The sequence below is a fragment of the Larimichthys crocea genome, chromosome XXIV (genome assembly GCF_000972845.2).
Source record: "Larimichthys crocea isolate SSNF chromosome XXIV, L_crocea_2.0, whole genome shotgun sequence".
In the NCBI taxonomy this organism is placed as follows: Eukaryota; Metazoa; Chordata; class Actinopteri; family Sciaenidae; genus Larimichthys; species Larimichthys crocea.
Window position 1 is genome coordinate 18,969,759 of NC_040034.1, and position 28,000 is coordinate 18,997,758.

The following is a 28,000-nucleotide window of genomic DNA, read 5'->3' on the forward strand; positions in this document are numbered from 1 at the left end:
ATATTCATTTATGTCACCCTGATATACTGAATGTGTTATTATATACTGGGATTTGGTACTTCCTTCTTTATGCAAAACATTTTTTACATGATGCTTCTTTTCACAGAAAAAGTATTCTCTATGGTGAATCGACAAAAATATTCTTACTTATGCAGTTCAATTCCTTTGTTTACTTCTACAGGTGAGGAGTGTAAACTCTGTAATGGTACCTCGTATTCATCTCCACAGAAGGATAAGTGTTTGGAGAAAAAAAAAGATTTCCTACAGTGGACAGGTGCCTTTGTTATCGCTTTGTGTGTCTTTGCCATCTTCGGGATAATTGCTGCCATTGTAACTGCTATTTTGTTTGCAATATATCGTAGAACTCCCATTGTTAAGGCTGTTGGAGGTTACTTGTGTTTTCTGGAGCTTTTTTCCTTGCTGGTCTGCTTTGGCCTTACATTTAACTTCATAGGAATTCCCACTAAGGCTTCCTGCAAGGTAGGCCTGCCCATCTTTGGCATGGCCCTTTCCCTCTGCATCGCTTGCATTCTGGCCAACTTGCTCCAAATCTTAGTGGGCTTTGACTTTAACCAGACCATAAAGTCGTGGATTAAAAAGCTCAATCAACCAGTGGTTGTGGTGACCATTATCTCTGGGATTCAATTGGCCGTATGTGTGCCATGGCTGTACTTTGACCCTCCAAAGCCTAAGACATTTTTGTCAAATAGGACCATCATGCTGTATTGTGACCAGGGCTCTGAAAAGTTCTTTCTAGGAACGTTAAGCTACAATGCTTTGCTGGCCCTTAGTTGTTTCCTGTTTGCATACAAAGGTAGACAGCTGCCAGATTTGTATAAAAATGCAGGTTTAATCACAACCAGCATGACATTGATATTAATCATTTGGACCATCCTCATTCCGTTTTATATCAGTGCCGTTGGCAAGTACAAACGAGCCATTGAAAGTGCAGCCATTCTCATTTCTGGCTACAGCATCCTCGGCTGTCACTTGGCCCCAAAGTGTTACATTATGTTGTTCCGGAAAGAGATTAATAATGAGAACGCAATTACTGAATACATCAGGAAGCATTATGAGCAGAACAATATATCTGTGGTGAGATCATAATCTTGCAGGCGCATCCATAAATTCCTTTGTGGGTGCTAATTATCCACACAAAACTTCCTGTGGTGAAATCATAGCCACCATGTCTCTCGGGCCACTTTAACATGTGCATTTGTGTATCTGGGTTAGACATGAACTGAATCCAGCCTTGTACAGTTTTAGATTTTAATGCAAGATTTTGTTATATCTGTCTGTTAAATATTAAGCTACAGCAAGCGCCTGTTAGCTTAACATAAAGACTGGATACAAGAAACAGCTAACCTGGTTCCAGCAGCTCTAAAGGTCATTAATTAAAACACTGTATCTCATTTGTTTAATCAGTACACAAACCAACGTGTTAAAAAGACAAATAGCGCAACATATAACTGTTTTTAAAACAGCAAATTGTCCACTAGACAGATTTTGTTATTTTTAGACAGAGCTAGGTTGTTTAGTTTTTCTAGCTTCTGGCTGTAGCCTTTACATTTAACAGACAGACAGACAGACAGACAGAAGAGTGGTATCAATTGTTTGAATAAGTGTACATCCCAGAATGAGTACTATTGTTGCTGATAAATCATGAACTGTTTTGAAAACTAAAGAAATAAGAAAAAGGTTATTTAGGATCTTTACTGATTTACTCTCTTTTAAATTTTAAAAAACATTTTAATATAAATCATGAAAGACAAAAAACAAAACAAAAACATGTAAAATTACAAGTGTACAATATACCAATATACCTTTTACATTTGATACTATGTTGTATCTAGCTTTGACTTTTTGTGGATATTTTTTATGTTTTTGATTATCTTTCAAATATGAATCAGACATGGTGATTAACTGACACATGAAATGACTGATTGCTTTGATTTTTCTGCTGCTTTAAACTTTTAAATTTCTGCTCTATATAAAAATATACTGAAATAACTATATAAATTAATGTAAATTGAATTGATTTTTTTGAGTGATGTCCTGTTTACTGTGAATAAATAAACTTTTCTTTATGAATACTGCAGTACCCCACCCTCTATGTACAGTGGTCATCGTGTGTGTGTGTGTGTGTGTGTGTGTGTTTATATATATATATATATATATAGTCTCCATTTTCTAAATTGAGAGTTAATTTAGTCATTCAGGCTAATACTGTGTTATACAGGATCATAAAATGATGAAAATCTGTACATTAAAATATAAAACAAAGGACCGAAAAGAAGTGTTGATACTACTGTTGTGAATGTAATATCACTAATTACAGATGTTATTAGAATTCCTAAAATATAAAACACACAAAATATATTCACATTTTCTAGGCTTATAGGTCTGGTGTTTTTTGGGCTCCATTTTCAGAAAATGGCCGAAATGAAAAGTACAATAATATATATATTTATATTTTTGTTACCTTAGAATGAACCTTTTATATTTACAGGATCTAAGTCTATGGTCCACCATGTTTCAGAACAGTAGCCCAGAACAGACACACTAAACACTGGATCTGGGTAGTGCCTTTAACAATTTTTGCAGTCTCTGTAGTTTCTCCTTCAATCTTGGAAAAAGAGGATGGAGCAAAAAGGTTGTAATAAGCAACTATGCCACTAGATGCCACTAAAACCTACACACTGGTCCTCCAAAGCCTTTTTCTGCAAACACTAGATGGAACTCTTGAATCATCCTATGAATAGCTCAATATAACAGTGGTTCCCACTAGTGTTCATAAAAGCCTTGCAGACAGGTCTCCTTGAGTTTAAGGCATGCAAGAAAAAATTAACACCTGTATCTCAGCATTACATTCATTCTTTAGAAGAGAACTAAACAAAGGGAACCAAAGAAAGGGAAGGTGTGAGGTGTCTGGGAGAGTAAACACTGAAAAACCATTAAAAAAGATTATTATTGTAATTACTATTAAGTCTGTATGAACATTTAAAGATTCATTCAAATCACTCATTTTACACAAACTTCCTACAGTTGTTTCATTCACTATTTTGATTAATTGTATGGTTTCAGTTGCTCTGTTATTGTTTTGCAATAAATATATGAAATATCCATAAAATGTCAGGTTATCATCATAATAATTTATACATATGGTACAACATTAAAAACACACACACACAACATCCATAATTCGGCTCTGCACCTAATGTTTTATTTATTAAAAAAATACAAAACTTCAAAAAGTTTCCATAGGAAAGCATTACGCATTTGCAATCCCGTCTCTTTCGTATCCATTTCAAATGTATGGTTAAACACGGCTTATTAATATCATGAACAGACTTCTTGCCTTCTACAAGTTACAAAAAAAATAAAGTAATAAAATAAGGAGAAGAGGAGAGGTACAATCTGCTTCTTGAGTCCCTGTGTTTTAAGTGTCAATCTTGTAGATGTTTTTGGTGGCACCTGAAATGTCGACATAGTGTATGCATCTATATTGCTGTCTGACCAGTGAGAGTAACTGCTGCAGCCACGTTGGCACAGATGCAAAGTGTACGGTGTTTTAACATGCAGAAAGTGTGGTGTACATGTGCACTCTCCCTGTGAGCACATTCAAACTTCGTATGGGAAAACGTGGCTCTGGCCATAATCAGCAGAGAAGCATTTATAGAATACAACAGTGAATAACTTATGAAGGACAGTAGAAAAAAAAACAAAAATAAAGGACACATCTTAAGAACTAACACTTGACAGGTTCTGTACAGAAGTGGAGATCATGGAAAATAATAAATATACATAGCAGCCATTTTTTGAGGAATTAAATCACCCTTCCAACCACCTCTTTGCAAGTTACTAGCTCTGGGTGTGACTTAAGCAGTTAGGACTTTGAAGAGTCAGCAGTTTAATAAACTAACCTCCCTTTTACATTTTGCAGATCAGTTAGCGCTGGTAATTGCTGGTTGCTGTAAGCAACCTGCTAATATACTTAAAAATGACTAAATTAATGGCACTGGTAACCCTTCACCTCTTGGACTACTGCTACAGTTTCAAGTGTTGTGAATCCTGTGGTGATGGAACCAGTCAAGTAGTTTTGGGGATTTACTTTGCAAAGCTTACACTACTCCAGTTCAGTAAATAGGTTCTTCATGAACTACAGTACTCCTTTCAGTCATTCCCCCACAATTAGGGCAGAAAGACTGCAGCAATGAGTTCAAGCACAGAGTTGCCCTGTCACACTGCCTGGAACACACAGAGACACTCAGAGTGTGATTCAGCCTCATTTCATTGAGGGTTGATCCCCAGCTTCCATACAGAACACACAATTTTGTGCATTTATGTCCCTCTCATTCTCCGGTCAAGTAACTGGCCTTGAAGTTTCACGTACATTTGGGGAGAAGGAAGAAAAAAAGACGGGAAAAAAAAAAAACACACAAAAGGATGCTAGAACATTGCTGTGATGTACACTATGCATTTAAACCACATGGGCCTGGCAGGGCTTAGTGGGCATCTCCAAGCTGCTCTCTCGACCACAGCCGGCTGGCACTTCAAACAGGCAGGACTCCTCCGCAGGAGCTGGCATGCCCTGGGAACAGATCTGCTGCACATGTTGCCTGTAGAAAACAAGTCAGATAAAGTTAGATCATAGGAACATAAGACACTTCGTTTTACTAATACTCTTCAGATGCTGCAGAGAGGGAATAACCAACTGCTACTTTGGACTTCTGTGACATCAACTCACCAAGCAGGGCGGGACATGACATAGTGAATGTCAGGTCTTTGGAAGCCGTTAAAGGTGGAGGAGGCAGCCACGGTGTAGGCACCCATGTTCTCAAAGACCAGCCAGTCGCCCACCTGCAGGTCAGGCAGGTCACATTGCTCAACAATGCGATCGAGGCCGTCACATGTTGGGCCCCAGATACTGCAGGGGTACATGACCTCATCTGGCTTTGGCTTCTATTAGTATCCAGAGAAAGAAAGGACACATTAGCATTTGTTGGTCAGTGACCCGTTTGTATGATGAGAAACTTTGTTGCCATTTCGAATTACTCACCTTATGTAGTGTTGGCAGACAGTGAGCATGGTCATAGAGAATACAGTTGAAGGAGCCGTACACACCATCATTGACATAGTACATCAGAGTCCTATCCGTGGTCCCTTCGTCTTCCTCTGTGATAGAAGCAAACAGCGTTTTACTAAGAAATCTACTCTCAGAATTAACTTCTCTAAACTTGCACTTCTCCCTTTTTCCAAATCAAGGATGTTTACCGTCAGAGGCTGACTCGTCATCCATGATGACCTTCTTGGCAATGATGTTGACAACCAGTGTGTAAGCAGAGGCCACATAGAAGCGACCTGGCTCAGCAATGACCTTAATACCAGTGTCAGCAGGGAAATACTTGTCCAGGGCTGGGTTGATGACTGCTGTGATCTAACAAGAAAGCAAAGAAGTGTCCACAGGTAAATATCACACTAAAAATAAATAAATCGTCCTGTATTGGTAAAAACTGGTTCTGTATCTAAAAGTAAAGCTGTAATCTTCTATTCAGGTCCAAAACAGACAAAGTGTTTAGTACTCAACATACCTCTTCAAATTTGAGTTCAGTATCATCTGAACCTGGGAAACCACCTCCGATGTCCAACAGATCCATGTTGAAGCCCAACTCATCCTAGAGCACAAAAATTCCAAGTTTACTTTGCTGAATGAAAACTCAGGTTTCATAGTTGTAGGTGCAATTCCATCACTACTCACCCCCATATCAAAGACACAGCGTGCGTCAGCGATAGCCTGGGTGTAGGTTTCAGGATCAGTGCAGCCACTGCCAACGTGGAAGCTGACGCCGATCACATCCAGGCCCAGTTCTTTAGCCCGCTCCAGAAGACCTCGACAAGCCTTGAGTGGGGCCCCAAACTTCACACTCAGGCGACACACTGCCTTTGAGTCATCTGTGGCAATGCGCAGCACCAGCCTAGACACAAAGTAAGAGTAAGAGTTTGTGAAAAGGCCAAAAATTAAGATAAAAATAATAATAATAAATAAATAAATAAATATACATAATACTAATACTAATAATAATAATAATAATAATAATAATAATAACAACATCTCACTTGGCATTGTCATGACAACGGGCCACTTTCATGAGTTCCACCTCGCTATCAAAGGTCATCATCTGGACCCCATGGGCAGATGCATACTTGATCTGTGAAACTTGCTTGCAGGGGTTGGCATAGATGATTCTACTTGGATCGACTCCCAGAGACTGAACCAGGTGAATTTCCGTCTAGAAGGAAACAATGTCAACAGTCAGTGGAAAACAGTTTAAAAAAAAACAACAAAAAAACACAGGTGCTGCCAATGGAATTACAGCTAATCATGAAAAGCTCTGGAGCTGTGGAAACTTTCCAACACACCTTGCTTGCACAATCAAAGCCAGCTCCCAGGGATGCCAGCGTCATCACTACAGCCCGGCTGTCATTGCATTTGACGGCATAGAAAGGCGTAACCCGAGGCAGGGCTCTTGCCCAGCGCAAATGTTTCTTCAGCACATCCCCCAAGTCACAGACATAGAAGGCATCCCGGTCATCCTGTAAAAAGGAGCAGATGAAGAAAGGGACATGTGTTTAATAAAGATGTCCTGTAAAAACAAACAAACAAAAAAAACAAACAGAATACACTGGATACTTAATACAGACACTCACTGTCATGGATGACTCATTAATCTTCTGCTCAACAATATCCCGGGCACAGAAACCCTCCTCCAGGAAGGAGAACTCAAACTCGTTGGATGTGGCAGTGTTCATGATCACAAGAAGTCCTTTTGATTGGCCAAAAGTAATCTGAAAAACAGAGGGGAGGACATACTGAGACAGAGAATACCATGTCTTTTATGTCCTTGATTACTGAAGTCTATTTTACGCCGTACTCCTGGGAAAGACTGTGAGGAATTCTCAAAACATGGCGCTTAACTGAATCTGTATAAAAAGATGACAAAGTCGCATTGAATCAACTGCAAACGACCAAGTGAGGGAGAAACTTACCTGAATATGAAAGAGATGGAATATCGTGTTGCTGTTACTCAGGTGCAGAGAAGCCAAGGCGGTTCACCAGTGAAGTTAAATCCCTTCAAATAAGACTCGAGGCCAGGGCCTGCAGAGTAGCTAGTGTTTATTCTCCTAGAGTGTGGATTCTGTTAAAGAGAACAGAGGACGAGAAGCATTTAATTTAACATTATAACCCATTTCCTAACAGATCAGTTCGGAAATAAAAGTTGCATAACTCAATACTCAACATCTTCAGGTTTAACTGTACAAACTACAAAATCCAGAGGTTTTATACATTTAAACACAAAGTTAAAGATTATTCTATCAAAACCCAACTTAAAATTGACAAAGACAAGACTTAGGGAACGAGCCAGACTAGCGTGAAGTGTCTCAAGTCTTTAATAGCGCTCCATTTTATAACTACGGCATGACAACTTGACACCATCTGCACAGAAAAAGTCATTGAAAGGGCCGAGCGTTTAAGGCCCGCCCAGTCCCCAATTTAATCCAATCACAACGAAGATCCGCCCTCAACGGCAAGCAAATGAGCCAATCGGTGACTAGCAAATGACGCACACGTCAATATGCCGGTTCCGTATAGGGCTCTTCATGCCATGAGGCAATTTAACACGAAAGATATCGTTAGCTTGGTTAAGCTTTACACGGCGTATTTAAAAAATCATGTAACGTCGATTTGACGTCCGTGGCTTTGAAAAGTCCGCTATTATAAGCGAAGCGTTTTTACGGCCGACTAACAATTGCGAGCTACCGTTTACCAGCAAACTGACAGGGGCCACGTAGGAACGTTAAATATAAGTCCATTCAAGATAAGATTCAATTTTGAATGAAGCTGTGGTTAACGGCTGTGGTGAAATAAGAAAACGCTGGTCGAATAAGTCAGTTTTGCCATTTTTCTTTTTAAGCCGCCATAACTGGCCAGCATTTAAGCTAACGGCTACGCATTACAAAGTGACGTTTTCAGTCATACGACATCGAAAAGGCTTTACTTACCTTAAAAAGCATTTACAAAGAGTTTGTCCATGGGACCCGAATGCTGGTGTTAAAAAAAAAAGGTAGCAGTTCCCTTCACAATGAAGTCCGCTGCCGGAGATGACGCCTCTCACCGTTAGAGCTGAAGTGGAAGCCGGCGCAGCAACCCCGACGGTATTTATAGAGAGCGCGTTACTATGGCAACGCAGCCAGCTGAAACCGGCCCCCGATCCACGTATGAACTGGTTTAGCCTTGTCACCTCATCCACATGGTGGGGAAGACAGTGAGTGGAAGTGCTAGACATTCAAATTAACTTTAACTAACACGGCCGGTTTAAACGGACTTTTGAAAATGTTAAGTAAAACAGGAGCCTGTAGTTAAGAAGTGTGTTAGCTCTCACGGGAATATCTATAGCGAGCTTATAACTACTCCAAATGTAAAGCACTTGAAGTGTCTTCTTTGTTAGGTTTCCTTGCCTCACTGAAAATAAGACATCTGAACCTTTAACTACTTTTCTTTTATTTTCTTTCTAAGCATTCAATAAACACTAACAAAGCCAGCATCTGTCACTATGTTTGCTATGTTGACTGTTTTATAGGCTATTGTTTTCTAACCAGATTCTTATGAAATGAATGTGTCCATTAAACTATAACTTACATACTTACATGTTTCAGTCAGTTTTTTTAAAGCAAAAATGTCAAACAATGTGGATGATTTTCTTTGTCATATATGGTAGTAAACCTAATTTAAATGTTATATTTGTATATTTATGTCTGTACATAGTAGTTCTAGTAGTAGCACATAGTAGAGAACATAAAGCAGAAAAAGTCTCAACTGCCTCATGGCCTTTTTTTTTTTCTTCTTCATACTTGTTTTATTGTTTATGTTTAACTTGTTGGGCTTGTTGTTCTGGTAGCTATAATAACCAGAGTCACATTCAATGAATTCAAAAATAATAATTTAAGTGCAACCATCAGAAACCTTTTTATTACTTAAATCTGCCTGACATTATGATGATGCAGAACAGGTAGGCTACAGGGGATCATCAGTAGGTTCTCAAACCTGCACTGCGTTTCTTCTACGTGCTAATCCCAGAGATGCTTGCTCATGCAGCCAGACTGCAACAGCCTGCTGCCTCTGACTGATCTCACGGCCTTGATGATGTGACCTGGTTTCAGGCAGTCTGCTCAGTCTCACTCTTGAGTTCTTGACTTGTCTGATGAGATTAAAGGAGATCACAAGGTGACTTGGAGATGGCAAGGTGCCACACAGGCATGTATGTCACAACAGCTCTGTGAAGATATATAGAGATGAGAGTGTTACTTTACGTGGGGATGCATTTTATCACATCTAGATCCTTGTCCAACAAATATTTGCCATAAATAAAATATAAATAATGCCATTGTAAGTCATTAAAAATGTGCCCTCAAATTCATGTGCCCCAGACATACCCTCTTAACTGTACAGTCTAATCAGTCCAAAGGTTGCTTTCATAGTCATTTGGTTTGCAAGCAGACATTACCAAATGGAGGAAAATGAAGAATTTGGTTAGTGTGACCCAACAGTACATGTGGAAATGTTGCACAGGCAACAGTTCCAGGACACTAACAGGAAACTTTAGGGCTTCATGAGGACCACATATCTGTGGGCTTAACTTAATATCTTTTCCAGGTCTTGAGGCCACAATCAAGATGGCATTCTACTCTTTGCACAACAGGGTTTCCATTCAAGATTTTCTGCAGGGTTGGTGAGTGAAGTCATTTCTTCCAAGCAGTTTAATTATCAAAAAGTAAAAAGCGCAGCCCTTTCTGAAATTGTCCAAAAGTTAAAATGAGGTTAAGTGGCAAACTTGTATGATGACATCATTTGTAATAATTTTCATACATTGCAGTTTTACTTATAGTCCTGCCATACAGTCTACGAGTCCTGCCCTGAATCTGAACTTATTCAAGCAGGCCTCACCTCCTATGCACAGCCATGCCTGTGGAGCAGAAAGTGGGCCCACACTTGGGCGCTAATTCATTTTTAACAGATGTTTATCGGCTTGTAGAAAAATCACAAGATCACAAAGCACTACGTATTATACAGCAAAACCCGAGTTAGATTGTTTCTCCTCACTACAGTCATTTCCTTTTGTTTCTGTTTTTGTCTCACTTCCACCAAATGTCTGCGTTTCTACCCTGTCCTTCACCCCTCTCCTTCACCTCCTCTTGTAATGTCTATCTCTTGCTCTGTGTGGAGTTTCTGTTATCATTACTGTGGACCATTGTGGCCTAACCCCCACATTTACAAGGCCTCACCGAAGACAAGGATGATGATTGTTATTGGCCACCCACAAGATACAGTGCAGTGTACGGGTCTTGGTGACTGTGTCATGTGTGTCACTGCATCTGGCTTTGTATTGCTCTTCTCTCTTCTCTCTTCACTTCTTTGTTAGTTCTTATTTGCACAATGAATTGCCAGTTTTTCATCAACTTATGCTCCTGTACTGTCCAGCTCGGCGTGCATAATACATCTTGTGACCGCAATAAAACAACTTTCCCCTGACATTTCTCAAGAGAATAAACTGTTCTTGACTTCATTTGTACCAAGATGAATAAAGCTGATGCTTGGAATATGTAACAAGACTCAACTCAGATCTTCTACACAATGTGTCCCCACACCATAGATCAACTTGGGATATTATGGGGTACAAATTCAGAATCCCCTTTATGCACATCAGTAGTTATCTGCTTAAGATAAAAGGCAAGGGTTAGATAAAATAATTAACACAATGGTTTACTTGTTTTTCGTATTCCAGTAACTGTTGCTCCTGCTCCTTAGGTTACAAACCACTGGTTCTGATCACTAAATGTGGAAGATATTTTATTACACATTGGTTCCCTTTCATGCAATGTTTTTCTCATATTTTAAATGTTTCAATCTATTAATCTATTAATTATCATATGACAGCAAATACTATCTGCTTAAACATTTTACCAACAGAAGCAGCTCATTCATTTATTCATTTAAACTTACTCATTCATTCAAATAGCTGTGAATCAGAGGTCAGGGATTAGAGGTGTTTAGACTTCATAAGCGGTTAGCACGCAAAATCCATGAAGGCTTGACCTCAATATGCCAGAGCATTTTTGACTGGCCCAGACAGCTACTTATGAGTAAATCTTAAAGTTTCTGAGCAGATGGTACCTGTAGTGTCCCTATACTCTTCTGACTGTGATCCATTTGTCATTTCAGATTAGACAGAGTGACTTTGATGGGGCGAGCCACCAACAGCATATGACACACACAGATAGCTTAATCAATTTAAACACTCTCATGACAAACTCCACCCAGACAGCTGGGTAGAGTTATAAACCACTGCACCACACAACCACCAAACCATGACTACAGAAAGAAAGTGCATTGTTGGAAATTATATTGCAGCTTAGATATAAACCTGATGTCGGTTTTGTTCCGTAGATGCAGTTTGGTATAAAAGGAGTGGGGGATGCAGTGCGTCAAACAAAGGTATTCTGAGAAAAGAGTGGAGGTGAATGTCAAGGACTGTATTTTCATAAAATACACAGACAATGGGTGGCTTGTAATTTAGGTCATGCTGTAGTGTCTAGAATGTTACCGCAATACCTTAAAAAAAGAGAAAATTGAGGGTTTGGTCTTAGGGTTCTCTGCTGTCTGAGCTCGTCCTTAGTTAGTTCATTCACAAGGCTGTCACACAACTCTTGCCTTCTTGACATCTCGTTCAGGTAATCTAATTTCAAATGCACATCCTCACTCTCTGTGGCACATTCATGCAGAAACTGCAGAATGAATAATAGAAAAACTAATGTTTTTTTAAAAGGCTCTGTACCATATTTTGGCACAATGCCGGAATTTCTAAACGGTCAATGACCCCCAAAAGAGAAAATACTCTTCCTTTTAGTTTTAAAGTGAGCCTAATTAGCCTTTGTTGAACAGTGGCCATAACTGGTAATTATAGGATAATAATAAATACTAAACAGTAGCATCTGAATTGTTGATACCTTCTTAAAGTTTGCTAACATTAGCTGATACTTGACTTAACAGTCATTGCTCTGCGTACTTTCCATGCGGTTCTAGTCTAGTTGGCATCTACCCAAACTTTCCTGATTCAAAGAACTCCACTACATTTTAGTGCTGCCACAGGGGCACCTACGCCCAGGACTGCCACTATTAGCCACTACTAGACTGTTCCACTATAAAAACTCTGAAAGCCATTTTTTTTAGCCACACTAGGCGTGGCTCTAGGGATACATGCATTGTTAGCCTGTCAGTCCAACACTTTGGTCCAGAATGAACGGACTGGATATTTGGTTTTTAGTGAAATGTCTCAACATCTAAAAGATGTATTGACGCTAAATCTTACACAGACATTCATTTTCCAGATAACTATTTGAATTTGACATTTCATTTAATTTGTCCAATACATATAACTCACGACCAAATACTTGTAAAATTCAAAATATTATCAGCCTCGGCTGATAAATTTTAGCATGCTACTTTGGCTTTAGCGTCCTGTTGGTATTGCACATGCTGGATCAAGCGGAGACAAATGCTGTCTTTTCCTACTATGACAAACCAAGTTCATGTCACTATTACATGGCATTTGGGACATCATGCTAGTTAAGAGAAATCAGTTTGGATGCACTATTTCAAGACAAATATCTGACTCCAAATATCCAATATCCTTACAATGCTGAAAGTACTCAAACTACTTTTACAAAGAGAAGAGATGATACAATATTAATCCTAAAACTTATTTTCACTGCGCACACAAGGCTGTTACACATATATAATGCCTCTTTACTTGTTAACTCATTCATTGTGGTGTATCATTGGGAAGATCTGTGTTGGTATCCCTCTCGTTTTTGATTTTTGGGAACACTTCTGCTGACACATCTGGGTTACATCTAGTTGTCACAGGGAGCTTTAACAATCTGTGAAAGCTTCCTGTGTCAGCGCCCTCAATTTATTTTGTGTCTTTGTAGGACCACCTGTTTGTTAGACAGACACAGTAACAGACTAAAGAACAAAGTCAGTGTGAATACAAATCCCTGCACTCAAAGTTTTCAGAGTAAAAGCAGTAACATCAAGGGGAATATCTCAGTGGTAAAACCTGCTAAATCTGATTGACCTGACTAATCTAATTATGTGAATTCATTAAATGAAAACACATTTTTTAAAGTAAGCGTACTTACAGTACAGTTTTATCAAAATTATAACAAAATTGCCCTTTGTCCATGAAACTGCCCCACTTGTCAGCTCTGTCCCTGGAGAGGAGAGTTGTTTAATCTGGCTCCCTGCTGACTCATCATTTCTTCTTCTTTCAAGGTTGAGTTGAGTTGGTTCGCTCTGCAGTGTGGAAACCACGTCAAAAAAAAAAAAGAAGAAGAAAAAAAGTGATCGTATTTTCACTGGAACATCTTTTATGCTTTCCTGGGTTGGCTTAAATCTCAATGAACGGGCTGCATCAGCACATTTCACTCCTTTGATCCTTTTGGGGAAAAAAGGTCCAGACTGAAGCGAGAGTTCACCGCCTCATGTGTTCGGTGTCATGGTTCTACCATTGCTCCATGAAATTTAGGATGAAATGAGTAAGAGTTAAAAGAGCAAACCTTTAGTTGGCCTGCATCTGTGCCTGTAATTTATACTAAGTGTCCTCAGATAATCTAATCATGGTTCAAGAGCTTGATGACCTCTGGGTAGGTGTTTCAGAGTTGAGCAGCTCTACGTTTGATGCTGTGAAGCCTCCTTCATAGAAGAAGATGGGCATGGGTAACTTGCAGACTCAGAAAGAATCTCATGGGAGTAAGCAGTAGAATTCATCTCTTATTGTGCAATGTGAATGTGAGTCACTTTGCAGAAAATGACGAAACAAGTCAAATCTAATACTGCATTACTCAGCTGTTAGTCATTGTATTTACAGTTTCTTTTGTCAAGCTGTATTTTGGCACACCTGTACTTCAAGCTTAATGTTGTCATCACCTTGTTACAGTTGCTTGCACTTTTGCCTGTTAGCATCTTAACTCTGGCTGCTGTTTGGCCACAAACCAAAGCACTGTGAATCAGGGGACAAAATTTACTTTTTTGTCCATCGTCCAAGTGGTAAGCCAACACTCACATTTTACAAGTCACTCAATTGGCGTGTTGAGTGAAGCAAATTTACTGACCACTTTCATATTTAGTTTTTAGCCCAGTTGTGAACGGTTTTTAATGGTTTCTGAACAGCCTCTATGAAACCTGTTGAAATGTGGAATTGAACCAAGATGGAACCACAAACCTTTATCACTATTTGATCCAGCCACATTAAAGAATCTGTTTTTTGTGTGTGCGTGCTTGTAATTATTACAATATGACCAATGTAAATAAAGGAGACAGGTGAAAACATGGATGGAGACATCGCTATTCAGAAATCTTGAACCACAGGAACTACTGTGGGTCTTCGTAATGGTTTGGCCTCCAAGGTACAGTGTATCAAATAGCACTTCCTTGCCTCTGTGGAAATTCAGTTTCCTTATTCTTTGTGTCAGCTTTGGTTGACCCACTTCATGTGCCCTGATTGTTGCCAGTCGTCATGGTGAGGCCAAAGCATCATGAAAGGAAAAGGGGGCATTTTGCCTGGAACCTAGATTAAAGAGTTATACCAGATGACACTTTGCTAAATGATGTTTATTTGTTCTGCAGTGGGACAGTGTCGTAACACAAAAGGAGTGAACTAGGCTGGAGCTTTGTTGTTCAGTAACCCACTCTCAACTGATGGTTATCTCTGAAATTCATGCATAAAAAGCTTCCTTCTTATCATTCCAAGCTTTGTATAAATGAATTTTGATTTTAAAGCATGTTAAACCCTGACTCTGATCAATTTAGCTGTATATAAAAGGACAGGGCAATAAAGATTCTGTACAAAAGCAAAGTCCGCTATATTGGGAGAAACACTTATTAGTGTTGTGGCTGAGATGAGAAGATTGTTTCCACTCTCATGTCTATATATGTAGTGTGAATCCAAAGACCGGCAACAAGTGGAGAGTCCAGGAAGTTGCAGCTCCCGGGCCAAGAAATAGTCTGGCACATAGCTGACTATAAAACAGAGTATTGTCGTTTCTAGACTGAGGCAGATGGGTCATGGTGAAAAAGCCTGGTGACATCAAATGAGTTCAAATGAGCCTGGGGGCCGGTGTTGGCACGCTAAGAGCTTAAATGCACCTCCCTCACATTTGAAACGGGCCAATGCGGGAGAAGAGGGGGTTCACACCATCAGCACATTGGGGGATGGGAAGGACACCCAGGCAGCACTTCTATTTCCAAGAACTGCAGTTGTTGGCGGGGAAAAAAAAAAAAATCCTCATCCTCTTCTTCCTCATTCAACATTTTTCTCCTCCCCTCCCTCTTACTTCTGACGTATGTAGTAAAGCACTGCAAAGGAAGCATGCTCTATTTGCACATTTTGAGCCATGTTGGCGCTCAATATAGAAAATAGAAAATGGTATATTTTGATTCTGCGGAATAAAAACAATGTAGACAAGCACGTGTTGTACCAAATATAATATATAGTACAAATGGTGTTAATCCAGTGTTGGTTTAACAATATATAGTAATAAGAAAGAGCATTAAGAAATACTACTTTTTTTTATATATATATAGACGCACACACCTTTCCTTCCCTTCATTAACTGAAATGGTAGGCTCCACTGAGCAGTAGTTATAAGAAAAAGTATGGAGTGAAGGTATTTATGGATAATGGCATAAACATTATATGCACAAAGGCAGCGACATACATAATCTTTTTTTAATATGCTCTGTTTTGCAAAGAGCAGCTAAACACATGGCCCAGACCACCCAGGAGCAGGGGGCAGGCCTGTCTGCTCATCAGTGTCAGTCTTTGCCACTTGTGCTGAACGTCTTCAGTACATCTCTAGATCTGAATCAAAGTTCAGTTCATAGAAGACCCTAGAAAACTTTGACGCGAGCTGAGAGAAGGCCTCTGTTCAGGACCCTTTTCCTCCCTCAGTACCGGCCTCTCCCTCCTCTTCCTCTCCCTCCTCCTCCTCCTCTTCCCCTGCCGCGGCCCCAGCCTCTCCCGCGGCCGCTGCTCAGGTGTCCGGCTGAGCGCCTCAGTTTCTTCCTCTCCTCGTGGTGTTCCCGCTCTGCCTGCTGCTGCTTCTGCTGCTGCTCTGACTGCAGGCGAGGACAGAGTAACAAACGTTAAATACTGTTCTGCTGTGTGTTTCCACCACCTGTACCCCACCTTAGTGGCTGCAACAGTTTATAGTTCATTGCTTTAAACAATGGAGTGATGTGGCTGAGTTTTAGGATGGTGCACCACGTTAACGGTTTACCTTTTTGAGAGAGAAGGTTAGTTGTTTGCTGCCTACTGCAGTGTCAGCCATGTTGCTGGTTCCAGAGTGCTCCTCTAACTTCAGACGGTCCTCCAAAGAAGCCCTACAATTGGACAGTTATGGTTATGCTTCACTATAAACAGCTGTGAACCCTAAAGCAATATGAATAATAATCTGGGAGTGCCCCACACAGAAAGCCAGCACTCTTCAATTTAATACATTTCCAAAGACATACTTCTGTAGTTTCTGCTTGCGGGCCATGTCGTTAAAACTTCTGAACTCCTCTCCAGCTTTGATCTGATAAAACTGAGGCTGATTTGTCTTCTTGCCCTCGGCCATGTTTGAGGTTTGTTCCCTCTCCAGCAGGACAGTGTTGCGATCTGCTTCCTTCCTGTCTTGCCGGCGGCGGTCTCTGCCCTCTTGCCGCAGCAGCCTCCGCTGCTCCCTCACCTCCTCCACCCAACTCTTGTCATCGTCTGAGCTCTCCTCCTCGGAGCTGGCTCGCCCTTCCGGCTCCTCCTCGTCTTCAGCCGCCTGAACAGTGATATTACAAAACCGAAGTTATTGACGTGACACTATTTTTTGGCCTGATCTTCTACAGGCCTGATCTTTTATCACAAACAATGTTTAGAACATATAGAAACATTGTGTGGGAACGGGTAACTGCCTGAAGGGATTACAGAGTATTGCGGCCTAATATCACATTTCTTACAGTATTTGCAGTACAAGAGGAAAGGCACTATTTTGTTATGCTAATCCCTTATTGGCCTTATGTCATTCATTCACATACTTGCTCACAACTGTTTAAACACCTGGAGACGCATACCTGTGCAGGAAACAACAGCTAAGTTCAGCATTACCTGTTGGGAAGCAGCAGCCTGCTGAGCCAGTAGACGCAGCTTCTTCTTCCTCTTTTGTCCAACCTTGGAGACGATGGGGTTGAGGAGGCGGAACTCCTCGCTCTGCTCGTCCACCTGGTAGTCGGGGTTTTCGAACATTACCTTGAAGCGATCGTCTCCCAGGATGGTGGGGAGAGCCTGCGGGTTTGAAAAGCAAAGGGTTATCTAAATGGTCCAGATTCTCACCCCCATCTCTTTTATCTTGTTTACTGAAGCTGTGGTGGGAAGTCCAGTTTAATTCCCCGATCTTATTAAGGTGCCAAACATACACATAGATACAAAGAATAAGCAGAAGCTCATGGCAGACGATGAGTTCTGAGTATTTTCAGAGAGCAGAGAAATGCAAGTGTTTGATGTTTTCCTACCTTGCCCTTCTTTTTCCTCAAAGCCAGTTCCGCTTCGTCATCACCCTCCTCCATCAACTTGAGCGCCAGCTCCTTGTTCACCTTGGGCAGCTTCTGTCTCGGTCACAACACATTGTCCATTTAATCACACACAGGAAACAGGAAATCAACTCAATCAGCTTTATTTGTGAAGCAAATTAAAGCTTAGTAATTGGTATAGTTTGTAAATTTACCTCCACGAAATGCTTAAGGGGAGGTGATGTGTAGAAGGATGATAATAGTATGCGCTTTCAATACTAAGCAAGACAAAGTCATCTACTTGTAATTTGCATGTGATTTGAACAGTTACACTTTGCAAACGAGGTGAAGCTGTAACTACTTGTGGAAAGACGAAACATTCTGTCAGAGCCTCTTACCTTAACCTGCACTCTTTGGGTCCTGGACTCCTCAATCTTCTGACGGATCTTATCCTTACGATATTCCTCATATGCAAAAGGATTTGCCAGGCTTTTGACCTGTGGTCAAACCAAGCAGCAAGACTGTCACACCCAATCATATTTCTTTGGGAACAACACTTTTACAGCAGGTTTAGTGTGTTACATTATGAAGAGTCTGGATTTAACAACACAGCTAATTCGTTGAGAAACACAAAGTTAAATTTCGTAGTGAGATACCTTACCTTGTGATAAAGCCTGATGTCCATGAAATAGCCATGCATGTAGGCTCTCAGGAGAGATGATCCCACCAGGTGAGACAAACCTGACACAAATAAGGAAAACACAATAAATTCATAATTAATAAAAAGGAAACAAGCCTTAAGCCAGGCATTCCTGAGTGGGTCATCGTCCTGTTGACAGACAAATGATGGGATGATATGTCACTGCAGAATGCTGTGGTACCCAGTGTACCACAGTAAAGAGTGTCACCAACAAAGCACCCCCACACCATCACACGTAGTTCTCGATGCATCACGGTGAGAACCACACATATAGACATCATCCATTCACTTTCTCTGTGTCTCACATGACGGTTGGTACCAAAAACCTCAAATCTGACTCATCAGACCAAAGTACAGATTTCCACTGGGCTAATGTCCATTCCTTGTATTTCTTGGCCCCAAGCAGCTCTCATCTTGTTGTTGCTCTCCCTCAGTTGTGGGTTGCTTTGCAGCATTTCGATCATGAAGACCTGATTCGCGCAACTGCCTCAACAGTTGATGTTGAAATTTGTTTGCTTTTTCTCTGGACTTTAATCTGAGGTGCCCTTAATCGACAATTTCTGAGGCTGGTAAATGTAATGAACTTCTCCTCTAACTAAGTAATTCTTGGTCTTCCTTTTATGGGATGGACCTCATGAGAGAAAGTTTCATCATGTTTGATGGTTTTGCGACTGCTTTTAAATTTTTCAGCTATTAAGTAATGACGAACTGTTGTTTCTTTTTAGTTAGTTGAGCCGGTTCTTGCCATTATATAGATTACTACAGTAGTTGAGTAGGGAAACACAACTGTCAATGAACTTTTGACAACCTGTTCATTGAAATCCTTGTGAAGATAACCGAGAATGCCAAGAGTGTACAAGCAAAAGATGGCTACTTTGAAGAATCCAAAATAAATAATAATAAAAAAAGTAAAATTATTAGAATAAAATGTATTTTGTATTGTATGTGTATCACTTTGATTAAGCGTTGATGTGTCCAAATCTTTGACTGGTACTGTAGGTCATTGGAATGAGAAAACTCTGAGCACACTGATATTACTATGGTGTGAATGTGAGCAGCGGCAACAACACAGGTTGGGTTGCTAGATGGTAGAAAACGTGGAGTAAATGCTTGCCCCAGGATCTTCTGTCAGTGTGTTCTGTCCAGGCTGCCTTATGTGGTTACATAATAGGGCCACATTACGCAGCTCCTGTAAATCAACACCCCTGGTCTCCTGCCTGCCCCCTCCTCTCCTTTTATCCCACGGCAGCCAACCACCTTTCTGCTTCTTGTCATTTGAGCTCTCTACTGCTGAGCCTGCATTCCAATGTTCATTCAACCCTTCCAGGGTCCACTCCCCCAACCCTCCTTCCTCCCATCCCCACACACTCCTTTTCTTACCTAAAGCCTCTCAATCATTTCCTCGGCCTCTAGTTAGGTAGTCTAGCCACATGTGCTAACCCCCAAGGCGGCAAAGTGGCTTAGATTGACTCATAGTTTAGGGTGGAACTTTCAAGGCTGGGATTAAATTCTCTCTTTGTACAGTGATCGCTTTAATCCTTTCTACTTTCTAACTAAAAGCATCAACGCACCAATTGCATGCTTAGTTTGGGGGAAACTTTTTCTCTGAAACTGGTTGTTTAACCTTGTGATTTGCTCCCACATGCACTTTTTTTTGTGAGTTTAGTGAAGAAAAATGAAGGCAGCTCGGTCTCACCCAGATTTTCTAGGTCCTTCCGGGTGACAAACTTGTAGTCATCATACACCGTGCTCTCCGGGCTCTCCTCCAGCTCTTCAGTCAGGTTGTCGAGGAAGGAGCACCACCGAGGCGCAGGGCCCAGAGCCTAAACACACACACACACACACACACACACACACACACAGACACACACATATCACAGTTCAAATTTAGACTGTTGAGTAAGTACTAAACTTGTAATGTATTTGTTAAAACAAAAATAGACAAACTCCGAGGTCATGTTTCTATTCCAGTTAGAGAGCATTGAGCTCTTCCTTTTTTCAAGGAACTGAACCAATTTTGCCGACGTGTAACCCAGCACCGCTGATACAGAAAAAGCATCGACACAGCAAACGGTCACTGCTTCTCAGGTTGAGCAATCATTTTGTGCAGCTTCTTTATACACGCACATAGAAATATAGAAATTTCATGTGTTCATAGCAATGCTTGAAATCCTCATGTCCCAATTCCCATGAAATATTCATGTCATACAACATGACCAAACCAGAAATTAGTTATGTTCCTGTCAAACAAATTGTGATAACTTTCTTTGTTAAATAAGCATTGCAGACCAGGTGAAACTGTAACCACTGGTGCATTTAGCTATAAGACATTTCGGAAGAATCTCTGCTGGCTGTTTACTTTAATGGGTGCTGAATTCTCAGCATTGCTAAAGGCAAAGGGTGAAAGAACATTTGTATTTTCTTTTACATCTTTTGTTTCTCTTTCTCAAAATTCTAATTTGGTTTGTCTTTCCCTTCCCCATATCTGGGTATAAAGAGGATCCACAGATTAAGGGTTAACTAGATAAAAGTGAGGCAGATCAAAGATCCCCTCATGTTGTGACATCTTACTCAGCCGGAATCAATAGATGGGTGAAAGTCTTATAGAATAGGCTAAACTCTAAACTTTGGTCCACATAGGTGATGACGACAGTGTCAAACACACTGTTCAAAGTGGACAGAATTCAGCGTTCAGCACGTGATCATTCTTTTGTCGCGTCATTGCTGAACTGATAAAGCTTCGAGCTGCCCTGCAGAGATAATAAGAGCTGTGTAAGAACTGAAAGCTGTTTATTCAAAGCGGAAACTCAGGACAGGAGGTACTTGGAAAATCAAGACGGCCTGTCTGAATTCACCTCAGCTACACTTCTCAGAAAATGACATCACACAAACAAACAAAAGCTGAGCAAACAGAAAACCAGTCCTCGACTATTAATAAAGTATTTCATGAAAAAAACTTTGAAAGAACTGAATTCATTTCAAAGCAGACAAGCTTTTTTGGATCACTGTGATAAACATATCTGCGCACATTGTGGAACTTAATGTAAAAATGTGACAAGTGACACTTTAACAGGTTAGATTCAGTGCGAACTGACTGAACTGGTCAAAAAAAGACAAGAAGCAACTCTCAGCGATGTCACTCGAGTTTACCACATCTGTTTCCTGTGTTAGTGAAGCGACTGAGTCACGTGTAAAATGTGACATGTTAAAATTCAGCATTACCTGCCGGTCTTTGTCTTAAAGCAGATTTTAAATCATGCTGATGCCAAAATGACATATCTTCAGGTAAAGAGTGTTTCTGTTATTCCCACTCTGCGCCCCATACGCTCGTTCTGCACTTTGTAATTTTGGGCTTCAGGTCGAGGAAAGTACATAACGCTTTACGGCACAAAGTCACACACCACCAACTGTTTCACTGATTTTGGTGAAACTGGATCATATTTTATGGAGAAAATGTTTTCTCAACTCTCTGTGAGTTTCCTGATGGACAGTGAAGTAAACTGCTGCCGACTGTAGCTGCTGTTAGCTAACGTTAGCTCAGTTTGTTAGCCGGACTGCCCAGACTGTGAGCTCAGAGCACCGAGGTAGTGGTACCACAGGTGATTTGAGGTTTTCAGGCCCGAGGTAGGGGGCAGATGCTGATGGGCAGAGACACTGAGATGGGCACCAGAACGTAGCCGGGTTCAGCAGAAGCAGAGAATGGCAGAGGCAAAGAGACTGGTGAGAATATCTGGAATTTCCTCATTTACACAAAGCAAAGTTTAGTTTACTGTACACACACACACCCCTTCTCTAAAACAACACACACTGTGTCCAGTTATCACAGGACAGGCTGTTGATTACAAGAATTTACCACCTTAACTTATTTGCAGCAGCCTTGTGATCAGATCAATGAAGCAGAAAATAAACAGCTCACAGGATGTGAATGTGACCCGTGTACCAAGCCGTCAATGCAAATGCTCTGAACTCACCGGGATGTAGAACGTGTTCATCTTGGGATCTTCGTTGGCGGTGAAGAGCATACCTGTCGATAAGACACAATGTGCAGGCAAAGCAGTGAGGTCGGAAGCAGAGCTCATGCGTGGTGTAAACACTTCAGTTTATTTAGTTCCAGTTGTGTATATCTGAAGGTCCTAAAATTAAACTGCTGTGTGAAAGAGTGAATGTGGTTGATTTGAATTTGCATCTTATGAGCAGAATTAATATATGTGCAAATAATGAGAGTTTTAGTTTAGTTTAGTTTAGTTTTTAAAAGCTGATGGCATTAATGGAAAAAAAAGGATTTTTGAGCTGAATATTGTGTAAAAGTGGCTTTAACAACTTTAATGATGGAACCTTGTTTCAAAAAAACTTTAGAACTAAAAACAAAACTCATCAGAAAATCTGATTTATTCAGAAACAAATGAAGATGAATTCAATTATGATTCACTGTGTCAGTTCACCTTCATGCAATGACAGTCAAATGGCGTGTCAACTCGACTGTGAGATGGCGCCACCCGGTGGTGAAAGACAGCTGCATGAATGCTGAAGGTTGTGAAGAGAGTTCACTTTTGAATGAAGACCAAGTTTTGACCATTCTCTCTCTGAAGGCGGATTTAGCAACGCTTACAAGAATTTAGCTTTATTAATATTGTTTAGACTGAGTGAGAGCAGAAAGGTTGTGTTTTGTGGGACAACTGATGTGGATTTTTTGATGATTAGTTCTCAGAATGAATTGCGTAACGAATGTCCAATATCAGGAAACACTTTTTAGGTACTTACTGTTATGTACACAAGAACCCTAAATAACAAAGTTAGAAGGTTGTGGTGGATTTGGTTTTTCAGTGACTTTGAAGTTTTTTCATGCTTTTTTTGTAAATAGCAGAAGTTCATTATGCATATTTAGCATTCTGTCAGAGCTGCAATAATCAGTTCAGCAATTGATTACATTAATAGTTTCCAACAACTTTTGATGATGTGAATATTTTCTGGTTTCTTTCTGGTCGCTTTAGGCAAAAACCTTTTTTTACCATTCCACCGACTATTTACGGACCACAACTCATCAATTAATCAAGAAAATGATGGACAGATTCATTGATAATAAAAATAACTGTTAGTCTAGTTCTTCAAAGCTGCTTGTCTATACATCTCCTCTGTGACATTTCCCTGCATGAGACCAAAACATTTCATCTCGTCTCATGATGTTGCTACAGAAGTTGTTCTCACCTGAGTTAGGGTAGATGCAAACATCATTGATGTTGGTCTGAGGCTGTATGGAGGAGAACACTTTGCCCTGTGGTGAACAGATAAAATACAGATAGATAAATGGCATCAGAAAGGCTCCAAACAGATGTGGACAGTCTAGTCCCGTCTTTGTTGTAAATCCACACACAGAACATGTAGAGATGTCTGTGTCATAAATAATCAGTTTGCATATATGATATGAAGTATCTATATATAAATATGAAAACAGCCCTTAAAATATATGTGAATGATAATGGATAAGATAACTATTACGGAGTCTTACATTGTCTTTGTTCCAGATTTTTATAATTTTGGAGTCGGCAGACACGACTAGGTCCAGCTGATCGTGGAAGTTGAGTGACTTGATTGGCAGGTTGTAGAAGTGGTCTTTAACTAGCAGCGGCTGGTTGGAGCGCAGGTCATAGATGAGCACCTTCAAGATGAAGCAAAGGGTGTTTAACATCAATAAACAGAGATCTGTTTAATTCTGCAAAAAAGATGCTTTCAAATGCTAAAACAATACTTAAAAAAAAGTTAAGGATGTGTTTAAGACCTTTATATTCATCCCAACTGGGACCTTCAAAAACAGCAGCTACAATAAACCCAAAGAGGCAGTGTCACAGAGGTGACAGAGGCACTGGAATTTCACAGTGTGTGGGCAGCTGAGAGTTTACAACAACAACAAACAGAGTGGGAGTGGAGAACTAGGCTGAGACATGCAAACAGGACTGCTGCAGACGGCCATCATGGAAAAAAAAAAAAAACATGTCACGCTTTTTAAAATTTCTAGCCCAGAACATAACTGAATGTTTCTGATTCACCTGTCCTGTGCTGGTGCCTACTGCCATGGTGAGGGAGCCGTTAAACTTCAGCGCACTTATTGAGGGCAAAGCTTGAACTCTGTCAACAAAAGATGAATAAAAATATCATATCGACAGAATATTAATGGATCAAAGAGAGACACAAAGACAAACATCTTTAAAAAAAAATGTAGACATTACTTTGTGACAGGATAATGAACTGTGCATCAGATGAAAGCTGGATATTTCTAACGTAATGATGCACAGCTTGCTGCTTGTTTTTGATGCAGCAGAGTTACAGGCAGTGGAGAAAAGTGCCATGTGGCTGCATATGCATCGTCAGGCTGACATCTCAGCGTGACAGCTTGGTACATACTCTGTTCCTTCCGCAAGGCTGCTCAGGGCGCAGTCCAGCATGCCCACTCTGTTCCGGACACGTGGATCCCAGCATTCGACCCTTCCCTGAAGAGATGTCGAACCATAGAAGATTTAAGGGAAGCTTACAACTCAGGACTTTTAGAACTAACTGGAAGGTTTTTAAGAACCAAGAAAAAGCTGCAATGGGCTACTTCTGTTGTTGGCAGCTCCTACTGTGAGTGAGAGCGGTAACAGTTTGAAAAACTTGAACTTTGAACACTCAGAAATCATGCAACAGACGTATTTTCATCAGCCCAGCTGGTGTGTGATACTTACACCAAAGAAAAATCAAACAAATTAGAGAAGAGAAAGATCTAGCATTTGGAAATCCAAAAAAAAAGGATAAAATATCTTATAAAATATAAATTAAAACATAAAAATTCCTCTTTCTTCTTTAACACAGCCAACAGTAAGACTGTGTTTTACTACACTATACTATTACTAGGTCTTAGTAGATGCTAAAATGCACTTAGCAGTGACTAGCCACGCACACACACTCATGGTTTGTGTCTGCTGTCTCATTTCACACACAGTCTGCTATAGCACTTACTTCAGAGCTTCCTGTGGCAAACAAATGGTGGACAGGATTGATGTCACACACATTGTTCTCTCTGGAAGTGAAGAAAAAGAAGCATCATGAACAATCTGCTGAGAGCAAAGGCGGCCAAGTGCTTTACCGCTTGATGTCAGCTTGCACCGCTGACTTGCTGAATTCAGTAACCACTTGCTATTACTGCAGCATACATGAAAACTACAATCAAATCAACAGTTGTGGAAAACACGTTGTTGTACTTACACAGCATCAGTCTGAAGTGAGTTGAGGAAGCGTCCCTGTTCCAGATTCAGCCTGAACACCTCTGAACTAAAATGAAAAGAAAAACATGAACATCTATAATTCAGCCTTAAGCTCAGTTCAGACCAAAGACCTGGATATAATTTGTAGCGTCTTAAAATATGAATGAGGATAGTGATTTACTTGCTACAGTTGCATTTCTAAAAACAAACAAACAAGAGCAACCAAATCGAGTCAAGAATTTGGAGCTGTTCATGGAGGCTTCAACAGGAGGGTGGCGGGTAAATTTTAAGGCTTGGGATTGACTGATGATTGATGAGGTGATCCTCTTTCCTCCATCCAAAAGTGCCATTTTGACCAGCTGACAGTTTGCAAATGACTTGACCAGTTGACTTTGCTATGAGGCAGATTGGCTGCTGAAACAAGTGACGTGCCGACCGTTCTAAAAGCAATCACTGATGACTTGACAAGCTGAGTCTGATCAGCCTGGACGAGTCGAGCCGAGACTGGTCAGCTCAAACTGCTGCAACTTTTCCCTGCGACATCCTAAAACGCTTCTGTTTTGTTGCGAATCTTCACTCTAAGCTTTTAATCTCACCTTGTCCCCACAAAATAGACGTCACAGGAGGGGTAGTGGTACGAAAAGTCCCGTCCAAACTTTGGAATACGTGTCTTGTAGTAGTGTCCGTGCTGTGAGTGGAACTCTACGTAGCGGTCACAGTGCAAAAACACCAACTGCAGAGACACACAGAAAAACAAATAGTAAATTTAAAATTTAAAGTAAAAGTAAATTTAAAGTTTTTTACTCTTACCACCTCTAAAGCTATATAATATTTCTAAAGGATATGTGGGAAAATCTGGCAGTGTTTTGTGGCAGTAGTAATACACAGGGGAGGGTACAGTACCAAAACCTGGGCTTTCCAGTTCTTGTTGACACTGTCAGAAAGGGAATGATTCTACTGTATGCTTTATTACTGAGGTGTTATTGGGTCTGGATGTTTTACTAGAGTGTAGTGAAAGGTATTTTTTTAATATTATGGCCATCTCATGCATGTAAATAATAAAATATTAGAAACACCACTCAATATAATGTAGTCAAGCTCAACACTACTGCGAACTAAAACCTCAATAAGAATCGACAAATGAATTCCTCTCTGACAGTGTCGATGAAAACTCGGCATTCTTCTCTTTGTAAAGAGCAGAAGTTACTTCCTTGTGTACAGATATATACAAGTAGTTAATTCATAGCATGAGTATTGATTCATAAAAAAGTCTGTCCTAATAATTACTCTTACACCCAAGGATCGCTGTGAAAACTGGGATGATTTTTAAGGTAAGTCGATCAAAATGTCATTACTAGTTTTCACAGATCCTTTGAAGTGAAGGCATGACAATAATCTGCATTGGTAAAACGTTTAATTCAATGTCTTACCTTCGAGTAGTCATCAGACAGGATGTCAAAAGCCACAACTTTGAAAGGGAGGGAAGGAGAAAAGAAAATGAGTGTCACATTTAGCTGTAGACGACACGGGTGCCACACAACAAGTGGGTCCGTCTGCTGACTCACCATCTGAATCCAAACAGCGCTCAAACTTCAGCGACAACTGGTAAGTGTCATAGCAGCGGATCCTGGGTTTGTACGTGCCTGAAATGAATTGAAAAACATAAATAAAGTGACGGCCTGGAGTGGCAACTGACGTCATCTGATGAAGCGGCTCGTCTTACCTGCTGCCAGGATGAACTGACCGTCCCTCGACACTTTGATAGAGGAGCACACTGTGGGCATCTCAAAGTCCTGGATGAGCTCAATCCTGCGCTGGATGTCTGTGCGGGAAAAAAAATAAAAGTCAGAATGATGATATACATTTTTCTAAAGACAATTAACCAGTCTGTTACATTGAATGTGAACTCACCAACATCTTTCTTCTGTAACTGTCTCTTCTTTCGATCTGAGAGCCACTGCGTTAAAGAGATGGATCATTAAAGAGCCAATAAAGACACAATCAAGCACATTCATACACAGACCTCTGTGTGCTTCATCTGATTAAAGCATGCACTGACATGAGAGGTGCATCCAATGATGTTTACTGTACAGCCATGTGTGTATGTGATTGAATGGACAGTGAGGACTAACATGCTGTGTTAGCACAGTATGAAGTGGCTGCATGGCTCATACAGAGTGTATGTCTTACCTCCGGAAGAGACTTCCCATGGCTCAAATTGTAAATCTTCACATCGTTCACGCTTGATATCTGCATTGTGGAAGGTTCTGCTCACACATTACCCGATCACTGCACTATCACACACACACAGTCACAGTCACACACACGCCGGTGAACTCAATCCACGTTGTTGCCTCCGAGCAAAAACAGGAAGTGGAGATGTGACTTTTCCGAAATAGGTCCGAGTAG

General features: G+C 40.5%; 2 protein-coding genes across 2 annotated transcripts; both read right to left on the bottom strand.

The window, feature by feature from the left end:
• Positions 1 to 3,196: 3,196 nt before the first annotated feature.
• On the bottom strand, positions 3,197 to 8,207 carry odc1 (ornithine decarboxylase 1). Its single transcript, XM_010736389.3, has 11 exons — positions 8,062 to 8,207; positions 7,048 to 7,196; positions 6,709 to 6,846; positions 6,421 to 6,594; positions 6,118 to 6,290; positions 5,759 to 5,975; positions 5,592 to 5,675; positions 5,275 to 5,437; positions 5,060 to 5,175; positions 4,748 to 4,962; positions 3,197 to 4,619 (listed from the first exon to the last, which is right to left on the bottom strand). The coding sequence occupies exons 3-11, from the start codon at positions 6,808 to 6,810 to the stop codon at positions 4,481 to 4,483; spliced, it is 1,383 nt and encodes a 460-aa protein (XP_010734691.1). The 5' UTR covers positions 6,811 to 6,846; positions 7,048 to 7,196; positions 8,062 to 8,207; the 3' UTR covers positions 3,197 to 4,480.
• A 7,379-nt stretch (positions 8,208 to 15,586) lies between these two features.
• Positions 15,587 to 27,996, bottom strand: nol10 (nucleolar protein 10). The gene is made up of 21 exons (XM_019254718.2): positions 27,782 to 27,996; positions 27,503 to 27,548; positions 27,315 to 27,413; positions 27,157 to 27,234; positions 27,022 to 27,059; positions 26,188 to 26,324; positions 25,593 to 25,658; positions 25,347 to 25,407; positions 24,756 to 24,841; positions 24,401 to 24,479; positions 23,863 to 24,012; positions 23,562 to 23,628; positions 22,328 to 22,380; positions 20,053 to 20,179; positions 18,318 to 18,397; positions 18,055 to 18,153; positions 17,660 to 17,752; positions 17,256 to 17,432; positions 16,631 to 16,929; positions 16,396 to 16,498; positions 15,587 to 16,234 (listed from the first exon to the last, which is right to left on the bottom strand). Exons 1-21 carry the CDS (start codon positions 27,845 to 27,847, stop codon positions 16,064 to 16,066), a joined length of 2,175 nt encoding a protein of 724 aa, XP_019110263.1. The 5' UTR covers positions 27,848 to 27,996; the 3' UTR covers positions 15,587 to 16,063.
• Between the last annotated feature and the right edge of the window lie 4 nt (positions 27,997 to 28,000).

What these genes read in the sequence shown, in the direction of transcription:
- nol10 (XM_019254718.2), bottom strand. Translation starts at nt 27,847, where the DNA reads ATGCAGATATCAAGCGTGAACGATGTGAAGATTTACAATTTGAGCCAT. An exon ending in ACATCAGGCTTTATCACAAG is followed by an intron (nt 18,154 to 18,317) that starts GTAAGGTATCTC and finishes GTTTGACCACAG; the next exon opens with GTCAAAAGCCTGGCAAATCC. An exon ending in AGGCTGCTGCTTCCCAACAG is followed by an intron (nt 16,930 to 17,255) that starts GTAATGCTGAAC and finishes ATCACTGTTCAG; the next exon opens with GCGGCTGAAGACGAGGAGGA.
- odc1 (XM_010736389.3), bottom strand. Translation starts at nt 6,810, where the DNA reads ATGAACACTGCCACATCCAACGAGTTTGAGTTCTCCTTCCTGGAGGAG. An exon ending in TTAATGAGTCATCCATGACA is followed by an intron (nt 6,595 to 6,708) that starts GTGAGTGTCTGT and finishes TCCTTTTTACAG; the next exon opens with GATGACCGGGATGCCTTCTA. An exon ending in GTCTGCCAACACTACATAAG is followed by an intron (nt 4,963 to 5,059) that starts GTGAGTAATTCG and finishes GGATACTAATAG; the next exon opens with AAGCCAAAGCCAGATGAGGT.